The sequence below is a fragment of the Osmerus eperlanus genome, chromosome 6 (assembly GCF_963692335.1).
Source record: "Osmerus eperlanus chromosome 6, fOsmEpe2.1, whole genome shotgun sequence".
Lineage (NCBI taxonomy): Eukaryota > Metazoa > Chordata > Actinopteri > Osmeriformes > Osmeridae > Osmerus > Osmerus eperlanus.
The window spans coordinates 3,484,936-3,497,634 of record NC_085023.1 but is presented as its reverse complement, the minus strand read 5'-3'; the positions used below and the strand labels follow the sequence as shown (position 1 = coordinate 3,497,634).

General features: G+C 50.6%; 1 protein-coding gene across 1 annotated transcript in view; it reads right to left on the bottom strand.

Annotated features, from left to right (window-relative positions):
• Positions 1-2,507: 2,507 nt before the first annotated feature.
• Positions 2,508-12,699, bottom strand: part of LOC134021902 (collagen alpha-1(XIX) chain-like) — a 17,515-nt gene continuing 7,323 nt past the window's right edge. The window contains exons 6-9 of the mRNA XM_062463008.1: positions 12,052-12,118; positions 11,835-11,966; positions 5,562-5,639; positions 2,508-2,655 (exon numbers count right to left, since the gene is read on the bottom strand). Coding sequence (XP_062318992.1) covers positions 2,546-2,655; positions 5,562-5,639; positions 11,835-11,966; positions 12,052-12,103 — 372 coding nt within the window. The 5' untranslated portion in view covers positions 12,104-12,118 and the 3' untranslated portion in view covers positions 2,508-2,545. The remainder of the gene's footprint in view (positions 2,656-5,561; positions 5,640-11,834; positions 11,967-12,051; positions 12,119-12,699) is intronic.

Here is a 12,699-nt window from a genome sequence, read left to right as displayed (position 1 = left end):
CTAATCTACAGCTTGTCAACTAAGCGTCTTGTTATGACTGACTGGTATGAGGGTGTACAGCAGCTTTGTGGTGGGTCGTGGAGCATATGACTGCCGATCAACAGATTGCAGGTTCAAATAAACCCTGTGTATGTTGCTTTGGATTTTTATAAAAGACCCTTGCCTGGCGAAGGAGGCCTGTTGCAATTCTGCCCAACAACTGAGGAGATCTGGAACTGTTTGTCTCTGGAGCTTTCTCTTCCTTTAAACTTAAACTCTTAGATTGCCACAAACAATTAATTTGAAATCCAGATGACGGCAAACAGAAATGTACATGTGCAGGGATGCTATGTCAAGTCTGAGTACGGGGGGAGAAGCTGTGTCAAATAAATAACATTTGAATCTTAAAATATTTAATCAAAACAATGTTCAAGTAGATTTTGGGTGAAAATCATTCCACCGAAAGAAAGCAAAATCCCAAAGCAAAAGAATATTGCAGTTTTGATATTTATAACACGATATCTTATGGCTGAAAATCTACATATGCATAATATAGCACCCATGCGGACATGTTTAAAGATCTTGAGGAGGAATAAATGAAGCAAAGACCACAAAGATCTGCCTGTAAGGATCTCTGCATAAACCATGTAAACAACACCTGGCATCTGTCTCCTCCAACTACACCCAGGACAAACGCTCCAACCACACCCAGGACAAACGCTCCAACCACACCCAGGACAAACGCTCCAACTACACCCAGAACAAACGCTCCAACCACACCCAGGACAAACGCTCCAACTACACCCAGGACAAACGCTCCAACCACACCCAGGACAAACGCCCTACTACTAGGCGTTAAGGCGCGTCAGATTTTTCTCTCATTTTTGGGGGACCTCTCGATACGTTTCAGTGCACTGAGTAATAAAAATCAAGCGTACCCCAAAGTATTTGATCCCAGTTGGAGTCCTGAGCATGTCCCACCCTGCTGGTGGCTCTGGCTATGCTGCGCCCCTGGGGTGAATGGAGATTGGATGCAGGGAGACAGCTTCCTGTGACTGCACCTTCATCCAGCTGAACGACCACAAGCAGCCCTACTGAACCGGCCTCATCCAGCTGAACGACCACAAGCAGCCCTACTGAACGGGCTTCATCCAGCTGAACGACCACAAGCAGCCCTACTGAACGGGCTTCATCCAGCTGAACGACCACAAGCAGCCCTACTGAACGGGCTTCAGTTCTGTCCACGTTCACCAGGAGATGCATGTGGAGAGACAATGAGGGGAAGATCTACCATGGCGAGATGGTGAGGGGAGATCTACCATGGAGAGATGGTGAGGGGAGATCTACCATGGAGAGATGGTGAGGGGAGATCTACCATGGAGAGATGGTGAGGGGAGATCTACCATGGAGAGATGGTGAGGGGAGATCTACCATGGAGAGATGGTGAGGGGAGATCTACCCTGGAGAGATGGTGAGGGGAGATCTACCATGGAGAGATGGTGAGGGGAGATCTACCATGGACAGATGGTGAGGGGAGATCTACCCTGGAGAGATGGTGAGGGGAGATGAAACAGACCCCAGCGCCTGTCAGATTCAAACCGACAGGCCCGACAGGTTGACTCTAACCGCTAGTCTCCTGGGATGGATCTAACAACAGCAACCCCTAAAAGGTCACACACGTCTTCTACAAACAGGACCTGTCAGCTAGCAGGCGTTACCGACGGTTACTTCAGTCAGATTAGCACTTTGGCATACAGAAATTCAGAAGCATAAAAGAAAACGTTTTCACAGGCATGCTTGCCCACTTGGGCACACACACACACACACTTGTGCACATGCACGCACACACACATAACAACAACAACTTCTTGTTGTCAAGCACAATAAGTTATCTGAAAGAGGCCAGGCGTGTACACAGCCAGCCACTGAAAAGGCATGAAATCATTAAGAAAATGTTTTTCAGACAGAATTACTTAAACAAATTCATTTCACGGTCTTGAAAGACTTAATATGAATCAGAATAATATGAACCACTATGGAATGCATTAGGTCACGGTGGGAGAGTGAAAACGAGAAATAAATTAGAAGCACATAACAGCCTATCATAGATAATGATTATAATTACAGTGAAGGATGTTTATCATATTCACATGAATAGAATTGTTTAAAAACCTGAACAAAATCTATTGAAATTCGCTTGAAGCTCTGCAGTAATTGGTACAGTAGGTGCTCAGAGCAAGGGATGCTGGGAAGAGTAGGGATGCTGGGAGATGGGGGCTGGGTCGCCTCCTCCCATAGTGACCCCTGACCCCTGACCCTGGCTGGTGGAGGGTAGGTGCAGGTCAAGGTAGAGCTTTGGTGGAGGGGCCCCTGGCTGGTGGAGGGTAGGTGCAGGTCAAGGTAGAGCTTTGGTGGAGGGGCCCCTGGCTGGTGGAGGGTAGGTGCAGGTCAAGGTAGAGCTTTGGTGGAGGGGCCCCTGGCTGGTGGAGGGTAGGTGCAGGTCAAGGTAGAGCTTTGGTGGAGGGGCCCCTGGCTGGATGAGGCGGGGTGAGGTAGGGGAGAAGGGTTATCCATTCCTCAGGGAGTGGGGGGAGGGGTGGAGACAGTCGCTGGGGTCACACCTCCCCTGGGCTCCAGGGAGGCCGGGCGGTCCCTGAGTGGAGCCCCCTGGTGGACCTGCACAGGCACAGAGAGACACAGGGTGGGAACAGGGCTGGCCACCTGGAAACACACACACACACACACACACAAGCACACACATGTACACACACAAGCACACACACAAGCACACATACGCACAAGCACACACGTGTACACCCAAGCACACACATGTATACACACACAAGTACACGCACAAACATGGACATTTATTGATAAATAGCATTGCCGGCTTTAGTATTGTGTATTTGATGTGTTTGTTTATTGGGGGCCCCTAACTGTGTTTATTACTGTATAAATGATGTTCATGTGATAACCGACTGTTTTTCTTAATAGCACTTATGGATGGTTGTTCTTCTTTTCGTATTTAATATGGGAAAAGTATTAGCTTTAATCATCGTGTGACTATTGACCTCGTTAATAGTTTTATGACCCACCGAATCATTAAAGGGGTCATCCTTTTCAATGTAATCTTCTTGTTTCTATGTTCCTATTTACAGTTGAGTTTGCATCATCTTCTTTCATGTATATGTTGGATTGAAGTAGCCTGTCACACACTTACACTTATTGTAACGAACTTGGGCGCTGTTCATAAGCAGTAAAGCAGAACAAGCGTTACATACATTAGGAGCTCAGACAAGTGAACCTTCATCTACATTAGGAGCTCAGACAAGTGAACCTTCATCTACATTAGGAGCTCAGACAAGTGAACCTTCATCTACATTAGGAGCTCAGACAAGTGAACCTTCATCTACATTAGGAGCTCAGACAAGTGAACCTTCATCTACATTAGGAGCTCAGACAAGTGAACCTTCATCTACATTAGGAGCTCAGACAAGTGAACCTTCATCTGGGACTCCATAATGGCTGTTGTGTCAGCTCTGTATGTGGGTCTAAAAGCATCTTTCTGTAATGAGCTCCTCTGGAAACTCTCTGGAGCACAGATGCATCAGACTCACGATGCAGAGCTGTCAATAGAACATCCGTCTGGACCTCACAACAGCAGCATCTTGTCGGTGCTGTGAAAGACAAACAGCCTCGTGTTCTGGGGTATGATGTGCAGCCTTTACTGCAGCGTGTGTGGTTGGCTTCCATCTTTCACATGCTGGGCTGCCCAGTGTACAATAACGCATCAGTACAGCTAGTGTGTAGTGTTACCTGGTATGTCTACAGCTAGTGTGTAGTGTTACCTGGTGTCTCTACAGCTAGTGTGTAGTGTTACCTGGTATGTCTATAGCTAGTGTGTAGTGTTACCTGGTATGTCTATAGCTAGTGTATAATGTTACCTGGTATCTCTATAGCTAGTGTGTAGTGTTACCTGGTATATCTATAGCTAGTGTGTAGTGTTACCTGGTATATATAGCTAGTGTGTAGTGTTACCTGGTATCTCTGTAGCTAGTGTGTAGTGTTACCTGGTATCTCTATAGCTAGTGTGTAGTGTTACCTGGTATCTCTATAGCTAGTGTGTAGTGTTACCTGGTATCTATAGCTAGTGTGTAGTGTTACCTGGTATCTCTATAGCTAGTGTGTAGTGTTACCTGGTATCTCTATAGCTAGTGTGTAGTGTTACTTGGTATCTATAGCTAGTGTGTAGTGTTACCTGGTATCTATAGCTAGTGTGTAGTGTTACCTGGTATGTCTATAGCTAGTGTGTAGTGTTACCTGGTATCTCTATAGCTAGTGTGTAGTGTTACCTGGTATCTATAGCTAGTGTGTAGTGTTACCTGATATCTCTATAGCTAGTGTGTAGTGTTACCTGGTATCTCTATAGCTAGTGTGTAGTGTTACTTGGTATCTATAGCTAGTGTGTAGTGTTACCTGGTATCTATAGCTAGTGTGTAGTGTTACCTGGTATGTCTATAGCTAGTGTGTAGTGTTACCTGGTATCTTTATAGCTAGTGTGTAGTGTTACCTGGTATCTATAGCTAGTGTGTAGTGTTACCTGGTATCTCTATAGCTAGTGTGTAGTGTTACCTGGTAGCTCTATAGCTAGTGTGTAGTGTTACTTGGTATCTATAGCTAGTGTGTAGTGTTACCTGGTATCTATAGCTAGTGTGTAGTGTTACCTGGTATGTCTATAGCTAGTGTGTAGTGTTACCTGGTATCTATAGCTAGTGTGTAGTGTTACCTGGTATGTCTATAGCTAGGGTGTAGTGTTACCTGGTATCTATAGCTAGTGTGTAGTGTTACCTGGTATGTCTATAGCTAGTGTGTAGTGTTACCTGGTATCTCTATAGCTAGTGTGTAGTGTTACCTGGTATGTCTATAGCTAGTGTGTAGTGTTACCTGGTATCTCTATAGCTAGTGTGTAGTGTTACCTGGTATGTCTATAGCTAGTGTGTAGTGTTACCTGGTATGTCTATAGCTAGTGTGTAGTGTTACCTGGTATGTCTATAGCTAGTGTGTAGTGTTACCTGGTATGTCTATAGCTAGTGTGTAGTGTTACCTGGTATGTCTATAGCTAGTGTGTAGTGTTACCTGGTATGTCTATAGCTAGTGTGTAGTGTTACCTGGTATCTATAGCTAGTGTGTAGTGTTACCTGGTATGTCTATAGCTAGTGTGTAGTGTTACCTGGTATCTCTATAGCTAGTGTGTAGTGTTACCTGGTATGTCTATAGCTAGTGTGTAGTGTTACCTGGTATCTCTATAGCTAGTGTGTAGTGTTACCTGGTATGTCTATAGCTAGTGTGTAGTGTTACCTGGTATGTCTATAGCTAGTGTGTAGTGTTACCTGGTATGTCTATAGCTAGTGTGTAGTGTTACCTGGTATGTCTATAGCTAGTGTGTAGTGTTACCTGGTATGTCTATAGCTAGTGTGTAGTGTTACCTGGTATGTCTATAGCTAGTGTGTAGTGTTACCTGGTATGTCTATAGCTAGTGTGTAGTGTTACCTGGTATGTCTATAGCTAGTGTGTAGTGTTACCTGGAGGTCCGGTGGGTCCAGGAGCTCCTGGTATCCCCAGACCCAGCTGACCTCTCTCCCCCTTCTGGCCTCGATACCCTGCAGAGGAACACAGCACAGTTAGGGGGGCAACACACACACACACTCACTCAGGCACACACACATACACACTCAGTCAGGCACACACACACACTCACTCAGGCACACACACACACACTCACTCAGGCACACACACTCACTCAGGCACACACACACACACTCACTCAGGCACACACACACACACTCACTCAGGCACACACACACACACTCACTCAGGCACACACACTCACTCAGGCACACACACACACACTCACTCAGGCACACACACACACACACTCACTCAGGCACACACACACACACTCACTCAGGCACACACACATACACACAGAGCAGGTACACAACATGGATCTTGGGCAGGGCTTTGTGAGTATTATTAGTGTACATTCAGATTGAGAAGAGCTCAAGGTTTGAGTGCGAACAGATGTGTAGGACAGACAGACGTTTCCCTAACCCTCACTCTAACCCTCACCCTCACTCTAACCCTAACTCCCAGCTGCTACACAGTAGTCCGTCAGATCTGTAAAAAAACACGCCATGATAACCTGATGAACACACAAACCTCTCGGTCCTTAGACAAGGTCTCTGACTGAGTAATGACGGAGTCACACACACATGTTCACACACACACATGCTCACAAACCGCACACACGTTTTCACACCCACACCCAAAGGTTCACACACACATACTGTACGTTCACACACACACACACACACACACACACACACACACACACACACACACACACACACACACACACACACACACACACACACACACACACACACACACACTCCCAGACAGACACACTCCCAGACAGACACACTCTCTCAGACGATGGCCGATTCTGGGCAAACATGACTTCTCTGTCAACAAACTCCAGTAAGCAGATTTTAAGAGTCTGAGAGTCTTGTCTTGAGTAGACAAGATGTTTTTAATCAGCTTGATCTGAGGTAAGAGGAGGGTGAAAAACAAAAGGATTAACAGAGAGAAATATGAAAAAATTATGATTTATTTCCATTAAGTCCACTTCCCTTCCAGTAAAAGAACCTGGCTGCAGTTTTAAATAACAGCACAAGAAAAGTTCTCAAATAACTTTAATTAGTTTGAAGAAAATAAGCAAGCAACTCTACCAATTAGAGAATCACTGGTACCAAAAAGCAGTTTTTTTTATGAATTCCCTGGAGTTTCTCACATTCAGTGTGTAAACAGAGAGTTACGAGTTCTAAACATCCACCCGCACGCAAGTTCAAGCCAACCCATTTCATGCCACAAAGAGAACCCAGCCGGGGAGAACATCAAAGCGTCCAGCCCTGCCTGTCGAGGGAGCGTCAGTGTTGTGAGTGAGATCCAGACACGGGCAGGCGGGGCTCATGCTCGGCCAACGCTCTCTTCTGCTCATGCATGAAATCTCCGCGTCACGAGCCGCATGGAAGCGGACGCAGAAACGTGGCGATGCGGACCAGTTCTCCAGGAGGCAGTTAAGAGTAATGGAGTCTGTGTCAGTGGGAGGAGAGAGAGGGTTGGTGGAGGGAGAGAATCAGCGCGGCTGACAAAGGTGTCAGGCCCGGGCCTCGCCGGCCCCCAGGGGCCAGACGCTCCAGCGCCCACCTGGAAAAACACCTCCGAAGTATCAACCAAACTGCTCTGTCAGAGAACGCGCCCGGCCGCATAGCCTCACAGCGACGAGGCGGAGGGAGAGGAGGTGGAGGAGGGGGGAGGAGGAGGGGGAGAGAGGATTCTACTCAGCTCTCAGAGCCCATGCTGCCGGGGGCGATCATTCAGCAAGGCAGCCATCACTACAGGGGGGGGGGGGGCAAGCGAACAGTACCTGAGAGAGACCAGACCCTCCCAGGGGAAGCCAGGGGGGGAACGGGGGGGGGGATGGAGGGCCGTGGAGGATGGAGGCCAGGGGGGACCGGGGGTGGGGGGGGTGGAGGGCCGTGGAGGATGGAGGCCAGGGGGGACCGTGGGTGGGGGATGGAGGGCCGTGGAGGATGGAGGCCAGGGGGGACCGGGGGTGGGGGATGGAGGGCCGTGGAGGATGGAGGCCAGGGGGGACCGGGGGTGGGGGGGATGGAGGGCTGTGGAGGATGGAGGCCAGGGGGGACCGGGGGTGGGGGGGGTGGAGGGCTGTGGAGGATGGAGGCCAGGGGGGACCGGGGGTGGGGGGGGTGGAGGGCCGTGGAGGATGGAGGCCAGGGGGGACCGGGGGTGGGGGATGGAGGGCCGTGGAGGATGGAGGCCAGGGGGGACCGGGGGTGGGGGGGGTGGAGGGCTGTGGAGGATGGAGGCCAGGGGGGACCGGGGGTGGGGGGGATGGAGGGCTGTGGAGGATGGAGGCCAGGGGGGACCGGGGGTGGGGGGGGTGGAGGGCCGTGGAGGATGGAGGCCAGGGGGGACCGGGGGTGGGGGATGGAGGGCCGTGGAGGATGGAGGCCAGGGGGGACCGGGGGTGGGGGGGGTGGAGGGCTGTGGAGGATGGAGGCCAGGGGGGACCGGGGGGGGGGGTGGAGGGCTGTGGAGGATGGAGGCCAGGGGGGACCGGGGGGGGGGGGGGGATGGAGGGCCGTGGAGGATGGAGGCCAGGGGGGACCGGGGGTGGGGGGGGTGGAGGGCTGTGGAGGATGGAGGCCAGGGGGGACCGGGGATGGAGGGCCGTGGAGGATGGAGGCCAGGGGGGACCGGGGGGTGGGGGGTGGAGGATGGAGGCCAGGGGGGACCGGGGGTGGGGGGGGTGGAGGGCTGTGGAGGATGGAGGCCAGGGGGGACCGGGGGGGGGGGGGTGGAGGATGGAGGCCAGGGGGGACCGGGGGGTGGGGGGTGGAGGATGGAGGCCAGGGGGGACCGGGGGTGGGGGGGGTGGAGGGCTGTGGAGGATGGAGGCCAGGGGGGAACGGGGGTGGGGGGGGTGGAGGGCTGTGGAGGATGGAGGCCAGGGGGGACCGGGGGGGGGGGTGGAGGATGGAGGCCAGGGGGGAACGGGGGTGGGGGGGGTGGAGGGCTGTGGAGGATGGAGGCCAGGGGGGACCGGGGGTGGGGGGGGTGGAGGGCTGTGGAGGATGGAGGCCAGGGGGGACCGGGGGTGGGGGGGATGGAGGGCCGTGGAGGATGGAGGCCAGGGGGGACCGGGGGTGGGGGGGGTGGAGGGCTGTGGAGGATGGAGGCCAGGGGGGACCGGGGGTGGGGGGGGTGGAGGGCTGTGGAGGATGGAGGCCAGGGGGGACCGGGGGTGGGGGGGTGGAGGGCTGTGGAGGATGGAGGCCAGGGGGGACCGGGGGGGGGGGGGTGGAGGATGGAGGCCAGGGGGGAACGTTGGCAAGGGGGACGTGGGGGGAGCAGGGGGATGGGGGGGGGGGCAGGGGGATGGGGGGGGTAGGGGACGGGGGGGATGGGGGGGGCAGGGGGGCAAGTGTCAGTGTTGCCAGGGCTCCAAAATCAAGCTTGGTCAACAGGCCTACACTCGTCTCCCTCCCTGACAGGGTGCTGCCTGGCTTTCCTTCAAGTCCCGCCCTGAGGATCAATGGCTGTTGACTGCACTCAGAGATAAGATTACAAAGTGTTTTTTGCACTTATTTCACAGAGGGAAAATGAAAGCCTAGTGCTAACCTAAACCTTTCCTTGAATAAATAAAGGTTATTCGCTAGGTTATTGCTTTCAGCATTTTGATTCTGTTTTTCTCAGAGTAAACTCCAAGGCTGTGTTTTCCCCAAATACCAAGCTACAGGCAGGAAGAGAAGCACCCATCCAAACCCATCATCCAAACCAAGAAACATCCTAAACAAAGGATGGAGTGCACATGATCTGTGAGACTTTATACAGTATCTGTTATCAGACTCTCTACAAGGCCTCTTCAAGGTACACTTCTGGAATAGTTAATGTGCATTTGAATCCAGAACCATTGTTACTTTTTGTAAAAAATAATCTTACAGGATTCTAAGATAACATCCTGTTTAGGGCAGCTGGTGAGGGACAAACAGAACGCAACAAAACAAGAACAACTTTTAAGGACTGCATGAAAGAACAGAGATGTAAGACAGGCGGTGATAGTGGTTTGCATTAATGAAGGTCAAGGTGAAGAGACAGCGAATGACCCAAATTACTGTGAAACAGCAAGCAGAATTTGAGAGAACATCAGAACACGCAAGGAGAGCAACAAGACAAGACGAGCTGTTCTCTGGAGAACCGTCTCATACGCCAGCCCCAGACACCCCCTGCGGTACAGAGAGATTAGAAGCCCCATGTCAAATCACACCAGCAGAACAAATACAAAAGAAAGAAAAAACTATAGTCTGGAAATGCAAAGGGGTTATATTTCTTCATAAACTATTCATTCTGGCGTCTTTGAGAGGAAGTCAAATTGAATATTCCAGAGGACTGCTGTCTCCAGTGGAGGATGACGCAAAAATAATGAGGAAATATTACCCAGAACCCCCATTTCCAGCTGATACAGGCACAGGAGTCAACAACGCAAGAAAAAAGAAAAAAATGTTTCTCAATATCTGATTCAGCTAGGGACCAACAAAGTTTCCTCGTGACTTCTTTAACTCACAGATTTATTTAGAAAGTTGGCGTATTAATAACTGCTTATAGAAAAGAAAAAAACACTACTTTGAGGCATTGGAAAGGAAATGAAACACACACACAATAAAACTGAAGGAAAACATCTAACAACATGAGTTAAGGCATTGACCCATGACTAAAGTACATTCACTTAGAAAACACTACAACTGCAGCCCAGCTTCATGTCAACACAGTCAATAAGGTCACAATGTAAACCGTCTAGGTGAGGTAGTTGGCCATGCTTAAGAACTGAGGCCAATTCATTAGTGTGCTAACGTGCAACACATGCCTAGTATAGTATAGGATAGTATAGCATATCATAGCATAGTATAGAATAGTATGACATAGTATAGTATGGTATAGCATAGCATAGTATGGTATAGCATAGTATAGTATAATATAGAATAGCATAACATAGTATAGTATAGTATGGTATAGTATAGAATAGCATAGTATATAATAGTATAGTATGGTATAGTATAGCATAGCATAGCAAGATATATTAAAATATAGCATAGTACAGTATGGTACATCTCCACATGTTAAGGGTGGTGGTATTTTTCCTAAACAGCAGAAAGGAGTGGATGCAGCTCTGTGTGGAGGTGAACAGGTCCAGCGAAAGGTCAAGGCAGGGTCAGGGAAAGGTTAGGGAAGGGTCAGGGCTGGATCAGACAAAGGTACATGGATGTGAGAAGGACCAGGCAGGCAGGCGTAGATGGAGGTCTGATAAGGACTGTCCTGCCTGGCCTGGGCCCTCGCTCAGAGCCTGCTTGCTGCCCGGGTGAAGCAGCGTCCAAACTCGGCTCTGTCCACACTCACGTGGGCTCCTCTCAGTCACCGACAGTTCTCCATTTGTCTTCATATCTCCCAGACAGAGAGCGCAAGGAGGGAGGAGAGACAGAAATAAAGGGAGACAGAGAGAAAGAGACAGAAATAGAGAGGGCGAGGGATAGAGCGAAGAAAGAGAAGATATAGAGCGCAAAACAGAGAGAAACATAGACAGGGTGTGAAAGAGAGACAGAGAGAGAGTGAGAGACAGAGAGAGACAGAGAGACAGAGAGATAGAGAGAGACAGAGAGATAGAGAGAGACAGAGAAATAGAGAGAGACAGAGAGAGACAGAGAGAGAGAGAGCGAGAGAGAGAGAGAAACAGAGAGAGAGAGAGCACTCCTGTGTCCTTCCATACTCCTGTTCCTGTCCTCCGCTCCTCTCCTCCCTCAGTCTGCTCTACGTGTCTAACAGGAGAGAAACAGCCATGAATCCTCACAGCACAACAACAGCACCACGGCTGCCGCAGCTGGGAAAACGCTCCACTGACGAAGCCCTGCCTTCCCTTTACACTGCTCCACTACATGTGTCTGTCTGTCTCTTCTGAATCTCCACAGACCATTTACTGCCACCCTGACAGCCTGCTGTAGTGGTGAGTGTGAGTACATCGAGAGAGGGCAAGGAGAGTTGTGCTGGGTTAGGTTACACCTGGGGACTGAGTATGATGTCAGAAAGGGAAGGGAGGGGGGCAGGGCGTCCCTCTTCTGGTTAGGAGGGTTCAAGTGTGAGAGGGCTTCAGTAGGAGTTTTAATGAGTGTGTGTGTGTGTGTGTGTAAGAGGGGCACCTGGAAGCTCCAGGCTCTTACCTTGAGGTCCTGGGGGCCCCGTCTCCCCAGGGGGGCCGGTGGTACCAGGGGGGCCGGGGGGCCCGTGCCGCACCTGCGCCGCCAAGATGGCCGCCGGTGTCTTCTGCTGCGCGGCGGAGTTAGACAGCCTCTCTGCAAGACAACGCTCTGCGTCAGGGGGACGGAAGGTTCCGGAGGATCATGTGAGGGGGATCATTTAAATAGGTAACATCTGTACCTTCAAACACCCTCAGCACTTCACTTCGGATAAACATTTTTATTTCCTCCATAGAATTGGCATCACTCTGTGGAGAGGGGGGGGGACGGGGACGACACGAATTCCACAGAAAAAAGTATTCAACACATTTAAAAAATGCAATTAAGACACAGCGGTAATTCGTGTTTTATTCATGTGTTCTGGAACAGAGAGAAAGATACAGACACACGGAGAGAGAGAGAGAGTTGGGGAAATGCTTTGTGGCATAGCACAGTAATCAGCTTGTGTGTCTGTGTTTCCTGTCAGTGTGCTGGGCGACAGTGGACGTGGAGAGATAGTCAGTGGGAACACCCCCCACTGACCACTGACTATCTTCAGGAAGCCTCTAATGCGGGTCTGAGCAGTGGGGGGCGGGGGCGGGAGGAGGAGGAGGACGGGGTGGAGGAGAGGGAGGGAGAGGTAGAATGAGGAGAGGGAGGGAGGAAGGGGGAAGAGAGGCCAGTACAGGCAGTGCTGTTTGAGTGTGCGTGTTCACTGAGGTTTTCGAAACACTGACTAAGCTGTGTGACACCTCGGCAGGGACGAGCGAGGAGAGAGAGAAGCAGAATAAAGTGCGTCCTGGACTGACATCATAAAGTTTGTTCTACTGTACGATTCTCTTCTATAATG